This window comes from Thamnophis sirtalis, unplaced genomic scaffold (genome assembly GCF_051295495.1).
Source record: "Thamnophis sirtalis isolate CommonGarterSnake01/CBP01778 unplaced genomic scaffold, rThaSir2_p1.2 scaffold_6, whole genome shotgun sequence".
Classification (NCBI taxonomy): Eukaryota; Metazoa; Chordata; class Lepidosauria; order Squamata; family Natricidae; genus Thamnophis; species Thamnophis sirtalis.
The window spans coordinates 89,317,808-89,330,642 of record NW_028261386.1 but is presented as its reverse complement, the minus strand read 5'-3'; the positions used below and the strand labels follow the sequence as shown (position 1 = coordinate 89,330,642).

At 41.6% G+C, this 12,835-nt stretch overlaps 1 protein-coding gene across 10 annotated transcripts in view; it reads right to left on the bottom strand.

The window, feature by feature from the left end:
* NHSL1 (NHS like 1) overlaps positions 1 to 12,835 on the bottom strand; it is a 244,126-nt gene that overhangs the window by 160,777 nt on the left and 70,514 nt on the right. For 2 of the 10 annotated variants that reach the window (XM_087718376.1, XM_087718378.1), the window contains exon 1: positions 3,972 to 4,707. The exons of 7 other annotated variants lie outside the window; for them this stretch is intronic. In XM_087718376.1, coding sequence (XP_087574502.1) covers positions 3,972 to 4,173 — 202 coding nt within the window. In that variant the 5' untranslated portion in view covers positions 4,174 to 4,707. Of the gene's footprint in view, positions 1 to 3,971; positions 4,709 to 12,835 lie in introns of those variants that run through there. One more of the 10 variants, XM_087718381.1, reaches the window with a different exon arrangement.

The following is a 12,835-nucleotide window of genomic DNA, read 5'->3' as shown; positions in this document are numbered from 1 at the left end:
TCATGTGGCCACTCTGATAATATATATGCCATTACTTATTTTTTATCCTAAATTAATGTTTAATTCAAACTGACTTTCAGAAATCATACTGAAGCAAGTAGCATCCAAGAAATACTGCTAAAGTCAAACCAGAACTTTGGAATTTACCAAGCTGCCAATGATCTGATGACATAACTACTTGATTAGCACAAGTACAGCAAAATTGTGAGAAAAAATCTAATCAGGTCACACTGCCAGAATATAATAGATGCATGAAAAGACCAAGCTTCCTTTTGTGTGGTATTTTAACTATTTATTTACTCAAATCAATATACCATATATAGCTGCCAATCTTACTGACCTTCATTCTCATCAGCCAACGTAGTATTAAAAGCCAAAACAAAAACAATTACGAATAAAATAATGGTGCCCAACAACAAATCCAACTTAAACCATAAGAAAAAAACAACCACACTGATAGGTTTACTCAACCTCCAAACCCCATTCCCAAGGAGACACCCTGTCATTAAGGACTTACAAAATGTAAGGGCTGTGCAAATCTCATGTTCCATAGGGCACGTGCTATGACAGGAAAGGTTTCTCTACTTCTATCAAATGGCACTTTTTAATAGTTACAACCTGAAAACATTCCCTTCTTGTATAAATTTAGTGAGACAGGCAGAAACAATTAGAGAGAAGTCCCTCTTAAAACCTGATGCCATCCAATGAAGGTTTTTAGAGGTGACAAAGGAGGCCCTCCAGATGCCTACTGAAAACAAGTGTAGCTGAGAGGTGTGCCCATAATTGCTTGCATTATTGTGTTCTGGATCAGCTGTTTAAACATTTTTATTTATATACCCATTTCACAAGAAAATAACTCTGAGCAGCATACAATGCTAAGTTTCAAATACTGAAGCAACAAACTTCAAGGAAATAACATCTGGGTAACACACTTGTGGTACTGCAGCTTCTAGCACATTTTGATTAAATGCCTTCTCTTTAGATTCCTACTTTTAGCCTTACATTCAAGCCAAACTGATTTCAATCCAACTTGATGTAAACCTGATAATTTAACTGAATACCCAGTAGAACAGTTATGATAAAAACAAAATAAGAATGTTGACGTGCCAGCATTTCTCCAGGGTCTATTCTACATGTTAAGTTTAAACCACAGAATTGCTGAAATATATAATTCATTTTAGTTTTTGAAACACTCTTGGAAACAAAATGGGTTACAAATTACTAAGGACAACTTGCTTTTTTTAGCCACATTCAACATAAGAAAGGATGTTTCACAAAGGATGGTATTGGCCTCTTCGTATTTACTTCATAATTTTAAGAAGTTCAACTTGAGGTGCAGGCATTTCAAGAATAAGGGTTTTACAATGAACAGCTTTGAGAAAAGGAACTGTTCAAAAATATGAATAGATTAATTTCAACAATTGGCCTACTGGTCCTTTTTCTAATATAAATAAGTCATACATATGTCTCTACATTGTATTCTGTAAATAAATTTTCATCACACTAATCTCTGGTACCGTTTCTTGGAACAAATCTCAAATATTAAGTAATTCATTGTATTTTACAAATAACCAAGCTTTATGCCTAGGGATTCCTATCCAAGACTAATATACTACCACATTGTTTGTAATCAGAATTCAGGAAGCGGAATCTTGATTTCATAGTTGTTTTTCAAAAAAAGAAATCATCATACATTTGCTTTATTCACATTATTCAGACCAGACACCTGGGCTTATTATGCAATCTCCGGTTTCTAGTCCAAAGGTTAGTCTGCCTGACTGGGAAATTATTACAACTGCAATCACTTCTGAGTGTTTCTAACAATATGACAGAGTTGCTTTGGAGCTCTTAAACCAATAAATATTTTGGGCTCATAGACAGACCTTATAAAGCAATCATCAGTGGAAACACAGAAATATTACTCATACTGTACATATCAAGTTTCTGGAGATGAATCAGTGTACAGGGCAATGTAAACTCCAGGTGTGTTCATGGACATTTGCAATAAATGCTGAATTTAAAATGTTCACATAGAATACATGCATGGACTTCAAAAATTGAAGTCAAATTTATTACTACCTGCACTGTATATATGGCATTAGCGAGCCATTAATTTTAGAGGACAAAAAATAAAAAAACCTTAATGTTGTGACTATTATGAACTTCCTGGTACAGAATATATAAAGGTTAGTACTATTAATGTAATATTAACAATATTAACCTTATATTTCAGTATTTATTTATTTATTAAATTGCTTTAATATCAATTACCAAATTTTTGTTTTACAAATCTACCCTCTAAATGACCAAATTTTTCAGAATTCTATATTTTCCATTTTAAAATTCACTTTTCAATTTTGTATATGATTTCTAGAAGATTAGCTGATTTAACACATTTGGATTTAAGATGGGAGTTTAGAAAATGTGTTTTTATTAAATTCTTTTACTACTTTTACAAATGACATTGAAGACTTTGACTAATGTTAGGAGTGAAGACCTGAAAATTCAGGCTAATTTACATAACCTAGTCTACCCAAGTTTTTTTACTCTTCTCTGCCTCCTCCCACTATCTTTCAGTCTCATCTCTTTTAAACAGAGCTTCAAAGCAAGAGAAAATGCACCATGGAAAGAACTAAATGAATATAGAAGAAATTGAATAGCCATTTACTTTTACTGGAAGATCTTTGGGTCTCTAGTAGGGTGCCACAGCAGGAAACAAAACAAATTCGGCATCCAAACAAGAACTCATAAGTATGTTTTCTAGTCAAGTGCCATGAAACAATAGATACATACCCATCCTCATTTTTCCCACGCTATGAAGTTTGAAGCTATCATGAGTTTTTTTACACAAGTGCTCTTTCAACATTTGTGACTGATTTTCTCAATGTTCAAAAATAGATTATGCCTTTTTCAGTAAAATATAAATAGCTGTTCAGTTTCCAATACAGTCTATCATTTGTTATGATTTTATAGTTATATATAAATTCTAATGGTATAATAGCTAACTCACTGGATTATTATTATAATCCCAAAACACTTACCAAAAGGATAATTATTACTTTAAGATGCTGTAAAACAAGTCTTGATCATGTTTTTATAAGAGATGAGAAATGAGGCGATTACCCACAAGTAGACAATACTTTGATTTGTAGGGAAAAATGACACAGCCATTGGTAAGAAAGGAAGGTTGAGAAGTAGAGTAAAGGTAAAGACATTTTCAGGTCAAACTCAACTCCTGGGGACTTCAAGGGTGTGTCTGTATATTTTTCAGAAAGGTGGATGAATCACAATTGCTCCTGTCTAGAAACAATTCTAGCTAAAGCTAATAGTTCCTCCTTGCCAGAATACCACATAAGTACTGCACACATTTAGGAAGGGAATGAATCTCATGTGAAGCTAAGCCAAAAGTTCCAATCAAAGACATTTGTATAGCACATTGCTGGCATAATACACTTATAAGAGTACTAAATATATAAATACATGTTCCTTAGGGTTCCACCTTCCAGAAATTGTTAAACCTCATCCACAGGTGAAGCAAGAAAAAACTCTTACCGTTTGCTTTGCATACACCTGTTACACATATACCTATTATAAGCACTTATTTCTCCAAAAATAACTGAATAATGTATTTTTGCAATTAACTTTTCCCTGTCTTCTATCTTTAGGCCCATTACATTTCAGTTCCCCTCCCCTCACGCAATGTCAGAGAAATCCTTTGTCATAACAAACTGCCACATTAAAAAGCACAGCAACGAAAATCCTGTTTTCATAGGCTAGCCTCTTAGGAATAATGATTTTGTAAGGGTACAATAAAACAGCAGGTTGCATTATCAAGAAACGCCCCAGAATCCAGAAGGTCAACAGAGACGCTTGTAGAGAAAATGAAAAGGAGTATGGGAACAATGAAGCACAATCTTACAAAGCATAATTAAAATAATGAGATCTGGATTAAGTATAAAAACAACCATCACCATTTCTGTGTTGGGGTCTGTAGATCCAGTTCTCATCCTCTTCCGCTTGGTCCCCACATATGGATGTGAGTTCACCATCACTGCGAAATAACCTTTTTGTTTGCTTGGAGAGCGTAGAGAAGTTTATCCAGCTTACAGCACGTGAAAGGGACCCTGGATTAGATTTAAACCGCAGTGATTTTGAGGAGCTCTCCTGTTTCATTTTCTCTTTAAAAAATAATAATCCCCAAATGCAACATACAACGAATCTTTTCCCGTTCCTTTTCCTTTATCACCAGCGTGGGCGTGTACGTGTTTTAAAATAAGTAACACACTTGTTCATTTTAAAACTCAATCGAACAAAAAAAAAAAAACCAAGTGACTAATTCTGCTTTTGCCCACAGTACTTTCCGAGTTGCCAATCGCGACACAATAGAGGCAAGGAAAACAGACTGACACGCTGAAAACAACCTCCAGGAAATCAGATTAGGAGAGTGTCGAAGTACAATCCCGAAAAATACACAAGATTTTGGCTTTTCCCAGCTTTCATCCAAAGTGCATCTCTTCTCTCCAGTGTGCTTGTAATCCAGGCTCCCCTCCTATTACGTAGAGGAAGCAAGAGCTCCTTTGATCAGAAAGAAATGCATGCTGTTAGCAAGTTGCCAGGCGAGGAGGATATAAATTACCGCAGCTCTCTCTTTTCTCTGCGGAAAAGGCATTCTGATTCCCCCAAACCAGCCATGTAGCTTTCTGCCTTTAACGAAAAGGTTCAGGGAAGGCTCTCCAGAACGATTCTCGTTAACAATAAGCTTGGCTATAGCTATCAATTAGGATTAGGGTGAAACATGATAGGCTTCCGCTCCTGAAGGCGCAGCTATAGAGACAGAAACTCCTCCCTTCCACGGCTGAGCTAACAACAGTTAAAACTTCTGAACAGGAAACAGAAGTAATATAACACAATGGCATCTCAGTTGACTTACACAAAGAGAATTTTTTTAAAAAGGGTCAGTAACCGAATGACAATTCTTTTTTCTAAAACCAGACATGTAAAAAGTTGCTTATTTTAATACTACTTTTATTGATAGGGTGAACAGGAATTGTCAGTAAGTTTTTAAAATACGACTCCAATTTTTTTTCTGCTCAGTTCTTACCATCAATAATGGTAAAGGTAAAGGTTCCTCTCGCACATATGTGCTAGTTGTTCCCGACTCTAGGAGGCGGTGCTCATCTCCGTTTCAAAGCTAAAGAGCCAGTGCTGTCCGAAAACGCCTCCATGGTCATGCGACTGAACGCCAAAGGCGCACAGAGCACTGTTACCTTCCCACCAAAGGTGGTTCCTGTTTTTTCTACTTGCATTTTTACATATTTTCGAACTGCTAGATTCTCAGAAGCTGGGACAAGTAACGGGAGCTCACTCCATTACGAGGCGCTAGTGATTCGAACCGCTGAACTGCCAATCTTTCTGATAGAGAAAGTGTCCCTCCTTACCATTAATACTGCTACAGAAATTATCTAGCTTAAAGTTCATGATCTATTTTTAATTATATGCTTCACTAAACTATACTTTAATCCATTTCAGTATTCATCATTGGATTAAGATTTTGCTAATAAAGCTAATAAGATTTTGCTAATAAAGCGACCAAAAAACTGAACATCATCCAAGGAAAAACAACAGTAAAAAGGGAGAAACAAGCCAATGTACAAAAGCAAAAATAAAAAATAGCAAAGTCCAATGCATTTTTAATTTCTCTGCTTTTAAGGATTATGATAACAATAATTGCATGTTAAGACTTCAGATAATAAAACTAGTACAAAAGGGCAGTTCTTGAGGATATATTGAAAATGTAAGACACATTTCTAGATCTACATACTGTGGGAGCACCTGAATCTATTTGCAGAAATCTTTGGAAACCCACTTGCACAGTATTATTTCCTGCCAATTTTCCTGATGTGATAAAGTTAGCAATGTATAAAGAACAGAATGTGTCACTGGTTTTTGAATAAATGATGTACCCTAAATCATATTATTGCTTTAGCATGCAGAAATATATTTTCTTAAAGAAAAGCTAGCTGAGCAGGACTTTCAAAGCTTCTTCCCTGAAAAGTTATGGTTACCTGACTCTTAATGAAAAGATAAGGTACAACCCTCTATCTGGGAATCAAACAGCTAAATATTGTATCAGATTACCTACGAATCAGATGACTTCCAGATCCTTGAACAATAGATTAGCCAACTGTCTTTAGTAAATAATTGAATGGGTTGTGTATTTATACTGAATTAGCTTTGAAGAAAAGTACATACACCTCCAACTCTTCCATTTTTTCTTTCACTTGCCAATGCAAAAGAAAATATACTGTATGACAAATATATACTTAATTGAACTATTAGTATAATTCCAGCCATACAATTCATACAACTACACTGACCACAGTATGTAATACATCTGGAAGTGTGAATTATATTCTAATAAACTGCAGAGTAAATGAATATGAAAGAAATGGGAAAATGGAAGTAACTTTTTAGTTAAATTTCAGAAACTAGATTTTCAGTCAAATACAGATAGTCTTCGAGTTACGAATATAATGGAGCCTGCTCATTCCATTTGTAATCCGAGGATTCATGGGAGTGAATCTCGTACCTTGAATGAAATCACTCGCTTTTGCCCACGCATTCGCTAATCTAATGCAAGACACATTATTTCAGGGTGGGGAAGGCCATGTGGGGCCTACTGATGGAACAGGCCACCTGCCTAAGACCATCCAAGGCTTCCCCGACCCACTGAAATGCCTCATGCTGGCCCAAATTGCTTCCCTCCCCCAACAATCCGGGTCAGTTACCTTGTGAAGATCTAGTAAGCAGTCTCCTTTCCTGCCTCAAGCGTCCCTCTGCAGTTCTGTTCGGGCCATTGCAGGTCAAAATGGAGCCTCTGGGGGAGGGGCGGATCTGAGCCTCCAGGGCTTTATCCAGCCCTCCGAGACTGTTTGGCCCTCTGAGGGCCTCTCCCGGGCCATTTCAGGCTGAAATGGAGCTTCCAGGTGCTGGATCCGAGGGAGGTCTGCAGATCCAACCCTTGTAGGCTCCATTTTGGCTAGCAATGTACTTGGCAAGGCTTCTGGCTGGTCGAACCGGGTTTCTGTAAGTTGGATCCGGCCCTCAGAAATTCCATTTTGGCCGGCAGGACAAATGTTGCATACCCTCTGCAGTTGTTAGTAAGGGCAAACATCTGTTGGGGAGCTGCAAGATTTGTAATTTTGGGTCTTGTTCAGAAACGCTAGGGGTGCTGATCCAGAGGTGGGTTGCTCCCAGTTTGGCCCAAATCAGGTGAACCGGTAGCAGTGGCGGCGGGAGGCTCCTTCCAACCACCCATATGGCACGAGTGAACAGGTAACGCCAGAATTTGCAACCCACCTCTGTACTGATCGCGTAACTTTGAATGTTCACTAACGGAATGCTCGTAACCCGGGGATTACCTATATGTTCAATTAATATTATGGTTGTTTCCCAGTTGGATATTATAAAGTAAAATATATTCATTCCATGAAAATCAACTGAGAATTTCATACACAAGTATTGCAGTATATTTTATAGTTATTGTGTTCAATTTTCTATAATAATCAATGGAGAAGTAACTTTTTATTCTTATTTCTTATATTTATTCTGGAAATAAATTATATTTTCTATAGAAATGCTGGGAAGACAGATATATCAAGTTTTATTGATTGGCTGGGAAAGTAAGATTGCACCACAGAGAAGGTGAGTAAATAACCAACTGCTTATCTCCACAATCTATTATACTACTACTAAAATAAAATAATAAAGGAAGCAATTGAAATGGAAATGGTGGAAGCATATTCGTATTACCTTTGGACAAAATGGCATTTTGGAAGGATGTCAATGTGGAAGAAGTTAAAAAGGGAATTTTTCAAAAGCTTGATTGACCCATTACTGAGAAACTCACTCATGACTGGTATAGCACAGGGGTGTCAAACTCAAGGCCCACAGGTCAGATCCAGCCTGCAATGTGGTTGGATCTGGCCCATGGGGCTGTCCTGGAAAATGTAAGGCATTGGCCCAGTCTACCCAATTCGAAGAGGAAACATCGGGCCAGCGTGGCTTCAGCCCGCAATCCAATGTGAAGAGGAAACATGCCAGCAGTTTGGGGAGTGGCGTCAAGCTGGCCATTGACAACCCTGGCTTAGCATATGACCAGTTTTCACAGAAGTTTTTTTTAAAGCTGAAATACTAAAATACAAAAGAAAAAAAATCCACCCTGAATGGTAATAACATAACAACATAATTAAAAAACTAAATATAGTGGTAAACATAACTATTATGGTAATAATAATAATATTATATGAGAAGAACTTGATCTTGTAAGATATCTATAGATCTTTCCCATCTATAATGGGGAAGATGGAAGGAAAGAGGAAAAAGGGGATGACCAGCAACAGGATAAATAGATTCAATTACAGTGGCGATGGTTGCACCTTTGGATGATCTGAAGCACCAATTGGAAATATGTGGGGAAAAAAACATTTTTTCCTATTTGGGAAAAGAAGTCTTTAACTAAGAACTGAGAAATAATTGGGAACAACAACAAAGTAGGAAAGCTTATTTTCTTTTCAGTCTCTAAATTAAAAAAAAAGATAAAATGGAAGCAAATTTACTAGCTTCCAATATCTAAAGTTTCTTGTTCTGAGTTGACTGAAAGTCTTTTTTCCCTACTGAAAAAACTGATTTACAGTATGTGGTAATAACTTGTTCAAAATATAAGAAGAAAAAGAAAATTGAGAGACAATAGTAAAATAATATCTCTTTTTTTCTCACAGAAAGAAAATAATAATGAAAATTAGGAGAATCTTCTTTCTCTTCTGTTCAGGCATCAATCATTTTTCTGAGGTGAGACTGTCAGAAACAAGAGAACATTACATTTTGCCTGATAAAATCATGCCTAAGAAATAGGTTAACATTTTAGAAAAAAAATTCCAAAAAAGCTAAAATACTGCAAAAAGGATTTCCCTTTTTATATTACACTTTGAAGGTTTGTTTACGTCACAACCTTGTAAAACGTGTCAGTGAACAGCTAACTGACTTGGCATACTCATCAAGATGAAAAGGGTGTGTTATCTAAAGATTAGCAAAATATTTTGCTTCCAGCTTTGAAGATTTCAAGACAGTGGAGGTCATATCATCTCTAATTTCTGCTGAAGTCTAATTTAGATAGGGAACTGAATGCTTCACACCATTCTTTCCTTGAAAAGTGACATAAAAAGAAGTAAGCAAAGTGCAGGTAGCCTCAGTGAGGTCTATGGAAGTGAGAAAGTCTCCCTGTCTAACCCCCTCCAAGATAGAGTGCAGGGAGTGCATCTTGAACCTCCTATAACGAATGGAACGGTTCAGGCGTTTCAGGTCAAGGATCGCTCTCCAGCCCCCAGAGGCCTTGGGGATGACAAAAAGAATGGAGTAGTGCCCCTGACCCTGTTGCTCTGGAGGCACCGGCTGGATCGCCCTGATCTCCAACAGGTGTTGGATGACTTCCTGCATCAGCAACCTCCAGGTCGGGTTCTTAGAAACCGGACATATCCGGAAGAAGCTCAGGGGACTGGAAATAAATTCGAGTGAAAGGCCATGCCTGATGGTCTTCTGCACCCACCTGTCAGAGGAGGTGAGGTCCCAGCGGTCGGCGAAGTGTGCTAAGCAGCCCCCAATGGGGAGAACGCTGGGCCTAGCTTTAATTTTTGCGGAAGGAGCGCCCCCCTCCGCCTCTTCCGCCCCCTCGAAAGGGCCGCTTCTGCTGCCTGCCTCTCTGCTGTCTGTCTGGGTACCTCTGCCTAGCAGGGAATCCCCCCTGGTACTGCCTGCTTCCAGAGAACCCTGCCTCTGACCTCCTAAAGGAGTCATGACCCCGAAAGAAGGAACCAGAGTCCTGACCCCGGGAGTAGGAGCGTCTGGGGTATGGAGTCGTCCTGAAGCTGCCTTTCTTCTGGGCAGTGGCCAGGACCTTCCTCTTGTCCTTGTTCTCAATCAGGAACCGGTCCAGAGCCGAGCCAAAGAGGGAATCCCCTATGAAAGGGGACGAAGCCAGGCGCCACTTGTGACAAACCTCTGCCTGCCACTGTCATAGCCACAGCAGCCTGTGTGATGCCACCGGCAACACGATTGCCCTGGAAGCAAATCTGGCTGCAGCCAAGGTGGCATCCAATGAGAACTGGATTGGCTGCTGCCAGCTTGTTGATTTCCTGATGTGACCGAGCATCTGCTATGGGGGTGCATTGCTGTAGCTCCTGCAGCCACAGCAAGGATGATCTGATGAAGAAGGCTGTGGTGGCTGCTTTCACAGCCCAGGCCGCTGCTTGATGACCCCTCTGCAAGGTGAGGTCTGCCTTCTTGTCCTCAGATTCTCAAGGCATCCTCTGGCTCCCCAGGCATGTTGGTGGATGTATGAAGAGCCACAACTGGATCATCCATGGCGGGCTGCGCCAGTAGCTTAGCCAGCTCTTGGTCCACATTGAAGAACACCCTGTCTGAAGAGGCGGGTGAGGGACCAGTTGTAGGAGATGCCCATTGGCGCCTTACCAGGTCGAGGAAGGTCTTGGGCGTAGGAATGGTGTCTGCCTCGATGGCCTGCTCATCAAAGATGTTCTCCGCTGAGAAGCCCTGGCATTGAGGTGTGGCCTCCACTGCTCTGTTGCCTAACTTGACTGTTGCCTTGGCCTTGAAGAGCAGGGACTTAAACAGTGAGGGCTGGAACAACCCGGTGAATGTAGGTTTAGGAGGAGGCATGCCTTCGTCCTCTGACAGCTTGCCCTCCCTGATCTCGCCTTCCTCACTTTCATTGTCACTGTCCTCCTGGGATGAATCTGAGGAACTGGGGATCTCTTCCTCCTGGGCTTCTGGGAATTCAGGAGCCCTGGGGGTGGGTGGAAAGGGGGGGCCCTGAGGCTGTGGCTGTTGGAATGCTGCTGCCATGCATTGCTGAAAAGCCTGCATCATTAACTCCTGAAAGTTGGGGGCCCCTGTGGGAGGTGTCTGGCTGGGGCTGATGCCCCCCTGAGCAGGGGGACTGCCCAAGAGGGGAAGTCCAGTAGCAATAGCAATAGCAATAGCAGTTAGACTTATATACCGCTTCATAGGGCTTTCAGCCCTCTCTAAGCGGTTTACAGAGTCAGCATATCGCTCCCACAGTCTGGGTCCTCATTTCACCCACCTCGGAAGGATGGAAGGCTGAGTCAACCTTGAGCCGGTGAGATTAGAACCACTGAACTGCAGATAACAGTCAGCTGAAGTGGCCTGCAGTACTGCACCCTAACCACTGTGCCACCTCGGCTCCCTAGGCAAGGCTGCCTCCACAGTAGGAGTGGTAGGGGATTGCCACCCCTGAGTAGAGCCCCAAAGTCCTGAGGTGTCTATAGGGATCCTTGCTGGCAGGGCTGGATTCTCCACTGACCCTCCACTGGGTAAGGGAGTGCCTGAAGTTTTTCCTCCTTTGCCTGGGGTGGCCTGATGGCTGGCAGCCTTCTTGCAGAGCCTCTCTAAAGCCTTATGCCTCCTCCGCTCGTACTTAGAGGGCTTGGAGGGCTTGTGACCCCCCCTTCCTTTGGATCTGCCCTGGGGAAAAGGTGCTTGGGTTTACATTTAGCCTTTCCTCTCCCCCCCCCTCCTCGGGCAGTCTCTGGGGAAGCCACTGACCTGGATGCTTGCTCTTCTGCCCCTCCGGTGGGGCTGCAGTCCATGCTTGCAGCTGCCTGGGATTCTCCTTCCAGGTAGCTGCTGGGTGCCGCCATCTTGGACCACGTGGGTCCTCCCAGCTTCAAAATGGCGCCGTCCAGCTTGCAAAGGGGCGTGAAATTGAAAAGTGCCTGAAGAGCGGCTTGTGCTCCAGGGAGATTGCCGCATGCCCTCTCAGCCGGATCCTCTTCCTCCTGCCTCCTCTCTGATGCCGCTGTGGCCAGGAATGGCTTCTTCAGCTTCCTCGCGATCCTCTGGCCACGTGGAGGCAGCGCGGGCGCTCTGGGGCATTTGGAAGCCCCGGTTCGTTGCTCAACCCCTGAGGGGAGCGACGGAGCGCTCCAGCGACTTACAAGCCTCAGCGGTTAGGGCTTGCCTGCGAGAGGCTTATGCCCGGTCCTCCTGCTGCCTGGCCAAGGTCCTCACTGAGTGTCTTCAGATTCACTCAATGGCCAGGGCGGCGTGCTGCCCCAGGGGGGCTAGTGGCAGTCCCGATCTTGCAGGAGGAGGCTGTGCGCAGTGCAGGGAGGCAAGGCTCGACGGGTCCAACTGAATTTTCTTTAAATCCTAGTAAATTGCTGGAGATCCAGAATGAGCAACCTTTCATGATCGATTGAGTCAGAAAAACTGGGGAAGTCCTGGTTGCCCAAAGAGCTTATCTGACTCAATACAATCACGAGAGGATAAGGTCAACCCCCATTCTGGATACTCCTCCCCCCTCACTATGGAGAAAGGTAGGAAGCAGTGTTTTAAGCAATTACTTGGCAAAATAGTTATAACCCTCTCTGTCAATTGCTCTTTGAATTTTTTTTCTTGGTTGGGGAAAAATTCCTTTGCTTGTGGGTAGACGTAATTGCCTTCAGTCAACTGGCTAAGGAAGTGTAGCTGGAACCCAAACTTTGAGTTTAACAGAATAAGGAGAGCCACAAATGGCAGAAGGACATATATATTTGACTACTCTATGCCTTTGGAACTGTCCTCATCAAAATTAAGCAAGCTTAATCGTTGACCTCAAACAACACAGCTATGATCAGCCATATGTAAATTTGTTTTGAGTTTTGTGTAGGATTCTTTTGGCTCTGCTAACCAGAAAACATACTCATAAGTAAATTAGGAACCCTGTTGAAAAATCAGTAGGCTGGAAAGAAATGGCTGT